This window comes from Sphaeroforma arctica (assembly GCF_001186125.1).
Source record: "Sphaeroforma arctica JP610 unplaced genomic scaffold supercont1.1794, whole genome shotgun sequence".
NCBI classification, from domain to species: Eukaryota; class Ichthyosporea; order Ichthyophonida; genus Sphaeroforma; species Sphaeroforma arctica.
Window position 1 is genome coordinate 5,596 of NW_014038764.1, and position 5,663 is coordinate 11,258.

A 5,663-nucleotide genomic window follows, 5' to 3' on the forward strand; every position below is an offset into this window, starting at 1 on the left:
ACTCTGGCTCTCTCTAATAAGATAGCTGCACTTAGTTCCGTACGACCGTAATAGAGCTATGGCCTGTCTTCGACCTACGCCGCTGAAGAAGCAGTCTACTTGCAGTGTCATGTTGGTGTATGCTACTTGGTTTCTATAGGTGCTGTATGTGCGAATACTATACTTGTATGCTGGGTGTGTTTGGTTACAATTGTATTGGTGGTGCGGTCGCGGAGCTAGGAGTGAGGGCGCCACCGTGTCTGATTTGAATCCGCACTATTCGCGGTCGAGTTCACATATAAATATATATATATGTATGTACATGTATATATACTTAGATATATATAGATATATCAAAATTTTTTGTGTGTAATAATAATATTATTGTATACGCTACAATACTGTGTTTTTAAAAAAAATCACAGGTTCTTTTGTCTTTTTGGATATTCCAAGTTTCCAACTTTTTATTTTTATTGGGGTTGTTTTAATTTGGTGTTTTTAATAAAAAAATGACAAAATCCAAAACAAAAACAAAAAAACAAAAAAATCTGGCTGAAGTTTACCCCGCACCAAGGGCGGAGACCGGAGTGAGTCAGCGAGATGAACTCGATAATCGTTAGGCGCCCTTTTGTCGGTATTTCAATTCAGTTGTGTAGTTTATTAAAAAAAAAGAAAATCCTCCTGCAAGTCTCACCAAGAGAGACCTTGGGAGTGCAATGTAAATTTTTTTTTAACAATATTCAGAAGGCTTTTGTTTTCTATTTTTTAGTTTTAAATTCAATCTCTCTCCTGTTTATTGATATATTATATAAATTAGAGAGGGAGAGAAGAGTGAGCTCAGACTGAGCAGCCCGTATGCCATTCATCCACACAAGAAATGTGAAGTGGTAGTAAGCCTACCCGCCCTACAGGCCGACAGTGCCCTATTTACACACGACACAAGTCAACTCACTCTACTCTAGTATTTATTTAGTTAAAAGTAGTACATAGCCTCTGTACTACTGAGCCGCTACTACTAGCAGCGAATATAGAGAGTAGACTCTAGTAGTAGAGTAGTCAAGTGACAAGTCTACAACTAAAAATAACAACCTTATCTCGATAACTTGATCAGCGACAGGGTCTCTACGCGCTGATGGACGGCAGATGGCGACTTGTCCCTAAATATAGTATTATGTATTGATATCATCATCAGACGTCATGTATTTATTTATTTATGTTGTATATTTCAGTTTACAAACACCGTCATGTCACCAATATTTTTTTTTACTGTCTATTAGTTCTATTATATTGTTTGTTTTTTTGAAAGCATAATGCTTTTTTAGATAAGAACAACAAAAGAAATTGTGGAGATCGAGTGAACTACTGTAAATAAATAGAACCCTGTGAGGCTGTGGCCAAAAACCCTTAATACGGATGAATGAGGCCTGACTCCTGCCCTATGTACTAAGGCCTGGCGCCCTGGCCCCTGGCCCTGGGCCTATAGAGTGTAGAGTGTAGACTGTAGAGTGTAGACTACCAGTGTAGAGACTAGAGAGGCTACATAGTAGAGAGAGATAGAGAGAGTAAACTGTAGTGTAGAATGTAGACTGTTGTGTATTTAGACTGTACTACTGTATGTAGTAGGTTGTCTGTAGTTTGTACTCTGAGTCTATTTACTCTGTAGTTTGTAGTCTGTGCTCTTTTATGATTTTTTTTTAGAGAGGACACGACTGACGAGTGACGACAGTCGACACTTTTCTAAAAAAAATGTCAGAGTCATCGAATCAATAATCATGGATGTGTCATGGCCTCTATATTGTTTATTTACACTGAATCTGATACAGACTACAGTGAGTACAGCCACAGAGACACAGACACAGTCTCACTGAGACTGAGACTCACAGTCATACTCTTTTATATATAATATGTACAACATTTTATCTATAAAAAAATAATATTTGTACAACACACAAGATTATTTCAAGAAAAAGGGGAAAGGTCATTCCACTTGTCACATGTGTGTCATCAGGGTGTGGGGCTATCGGCCTGTCAGTGACTCAGTGAGTCAGTTTCGGGCTGTCGGCCTCAGTCGGTACTCGGGACTCGGGACCAGGACTCGGGCCTTTTTATATAAAATAAAGATTAGTCCAATACCTTACCTCAAACCGTTTTCCGTTAAAACTTTTATATATCGAATAAATAAGATACGTTTACGTTCAACTTTTATTTCATTAAGGTCCTTTGTATACTCACAGGTTCACCTTGGTCTATACATTTAGCTGAGTACCTTTTCACCATACGATTCAGTCCTACAAAAAACTTAGGTAGGCCTTTCTGATCACTTTATAACCGCTATAACGTTTTAAAATTGAATAAATATGCATTTACGATAAACTTCTATTCCGTACCCTCATAACGTAATGAGCTTAGCCTAATATGTACACTCTTATTTATATTTTTACTAAAACAATTGATTGTTGTGTTTAAAATAAAAATACAACAAAGAAGAGCATGTACTATGAACGACGCGTATCTTTTTTAACCTCGTATTGACGTAGAACTTGCTTTTCGAAACACGTTTTTTTATCTATCTGAGTATCTGTATAGTTTTACTTGAAAATCTAATAGGTGGATCTTTTCGCACAGAACTTTGAGTGTACTGTTGACTGTCGACGCGAAATCGAATGCAGAAGAATGCTGCTTTACAGCTTTTTAGACATAAACTGTCATCCAGTCAAACTCTAAGAGTGAAAGTTTCGTGAAGAGCGCAAGTCATCTCTGAAGACTTGATTTGTGATGTTTTTAAGCCACAACAAAAAAATCAAAGATCACTGGATAAACAAAACAGGTTCCTACCACAGGTACTGATATGGCTACCTCAAATCGGACTAACTCTATGCAAATGAATCCGACAGATAATATTTGTTCATCTAAAAATTCTAAACTCTATAGGATGGGATATGATCAAGTTAATTTTATCGTGTGCCTGAATTTTTATCAGCTGCGGAATTGATCGCTTGTAATGCTTTCTTGTTACCAACATATTTTTAAAATTAAGACCTATACTACCAGCAGGTATAACATTGTGACGGGAGACGAATTCATAAAATTTAATCTTTAGATGCCGCATGATCAAACCATGATTATCGTAGTCTACAAAAGGTATAGAGTAATTACTCAGTAGAATGCTTAGTCTGACTAGTTTTTCTCTTCACCAGTTTTCTTTACCACATTAGCCTCGGCAGTAGACGCCTTTTCGTCGACAGACTTTTCCTTCTGAGATGTAGTCGTTGTTTCAGTAGGTGTTGCCGTAGCGGCCTCGTTTCTCTTTGCATGCGTGGCTTTCTCAGCACGACTAGTTAATCTAATAGACTTTTCTACGAATCCATTCGTAGTGATGGCGCCGCGCTTTAGGAGATTCTTCTCCGCCCTCTTTCTCAGCGCCCTAGTCACAGTGGTGAGTGGAACATGGCGCCATAAATTAGAATTGTCAATGTGAGCTTGAATAGCACCATAATATCAGGATGTCCCGTTGAAACGGAAAGAGTGGATGGTGTATTCGAATAATCATTCGACTGCGAGTTGTGTAGGAATAAAAAACCATGGTCGATAATATTATCAGCCTCCTCTGGCATCCGTCAATGTTTGATTTCATCTGATAAACAGGACTTGGATGCAACATTAAACCAAAACATTGCCTCAAGTCTGAGCCCATCTGGGCCAATGTATAATTCAAGGCTGGAGTTGGAGGTAAACATATTGATATCATCCAACTCTACTCTAAAAGGCAATAGGTTTTTTCAAAACGACATACTCTTGGTAGACGGCAAACTTCGCCTTTCTCTTCTCTGCTCGTTTCACACCCTCATTGTTTTCTTCCACGTGAATTGCCTTAACCGACCTGTCTCTTTCTCCAATGACCACCTTGATACGCGCCATGGACAGCTTAACTCGTTTTAATCTATAAAACAGAAGTTAAACAATACCGTTCACTGTATAATATAAAGTAAGCCCACATAGACCCGAACTTGATACGAATATAATACACACGTGCCGACTGAGTTTGGCACACACATATAGCCATATTCTCGACACCGGGCAAATTTCGTGTGATGGCAAAGGCGACTATTGCTACCAAGTGGTTCTGCATGCGCGCAACTCAACAAGTCAGCTAGACTTGAGTAAAGTATGATTGCATATCCCCTGCACGCAAACTCAAAATATAAATGAACACATCTGGGTGACACTATGTCGGGTGACCACGAATATATATATATAAATATATATCGTCAAAGGTACGCTCACCTGTCTTTCTCAGGCATCTGCCGGCTATTGCTACGGGCGTCATGCATATGAGTCATGAGTTGGTTCCTTTCTTTCAGCAGCACATACCTGCGACGAATGAGACATTATTGGGTCGTTTGAAAATGTAAAAATTGCATATGATTGCTGGCATAACAATTGCTCCTAGACGACCTCAAGCACAACCATAATAATGCTACAAACTTAAGTTGAAAAGAGAAAAGCAAAAATTTCGACACGGTACATACAGATGGAAGTACCGGTTTGCATGAATCATGCATAAGTACTCGAAATAAAATTTCGACACTTATATATGTCTGTTCAAAACGGGTGTGTATCCGGATTTTTCTTATCTTTCAATTTATGCCTAAGTAACTCCGATTGACAGGTAAATATATATTTTAAAAGGAAGCATTTACGGTACATAATACATTGGACAAGCAACCGACTTATTCATGCACACGCACACAAAACAACACATACATGTATATACATATTTATACATATATACATACCTACATACACACACACACATATATATATAAATATAAATATATATTCATGTATGTATACATGAGTTCCTTCACAGCGCTCTGTATAGATATATGATCACAAGGCGTGCATAATCATATATTTTGAAGTACTTAATGTATATGCAACCTGTATATAAAGCAAACATGTGTCTCTTCATCCCTCTATTGACCACAGAGGCTTATGTATAGTTATATTGAAGTACTTGCTGTATGTCGAACCTAAAGTATACTGAAAACAGTTGAACCATTTGCAACTTGATACGAAAAGAGTGTCTAACTATATACACACGAGCACTATATACTACACACGCACTGATGTTTAAACAAACAAACGTAAAGATATAGAGATACATGTATTCATGTATAAGAGTCATGCGAATGTATATACATTCTATAATATGTGCATTCATGTTTTGAGATACCTATACATGAATAGCTATATACATTCATTGTATATATACAAACACGCATTCAAACATGGAATTTGTTCCCTCTCCCTCCCAACACACACAAATACATTTATATATATACTTAAAATACATATACCTGTGCATATACACACAGACACAGACACATATATATACCTATATATATTTATATATCAGCATGTGTATACAACAACTTAAAGTTACAGAAGAAAAGGTACGCACAGCCACACAGATATAGACACAGATACAGAAACAAACACACACACAAACACAGACAAAGACACAGACACGCACATACACACATGTAATATATATATATATACATTATTGCACAGTTGCATATATAAAGGTACTCACAAGTAGACAAACAGGCAAAGATATATATATATATCATATATCATATACATATACACACATATATATATATAGAAATAAATAATAT

At 37.0% G+C, this 5,663-nt stretch overlaps 1 protein-coding gene across 1 annotated transcript; it reads right to left on the reverse strand.

Moving 5' to 3' along the window:
* Positions 1 to 3,156: 3,156 nt before the first annotated feature.
* Positions 3,157 to 4,319, reverse strand: SARC_11628 (hypothetical protein; the record flags this gene model as incomplete). The annotated part of the gene is made up of 3 exons (XM_014294282.1): positions 3,157 to 3,403; positions 3,773 to 3,919; positions 4,264 to 4,319. 3 exons carry the CDS (start codon positions 4,317 to 4,319, stop codon positions 3,157 to 3,159), a joined length of 450 nt encoding a protein of 149 aa, XP_014149757.1.
* Positions 4,320 to 5,663: the final 1,344 nt, after the last annotated feature.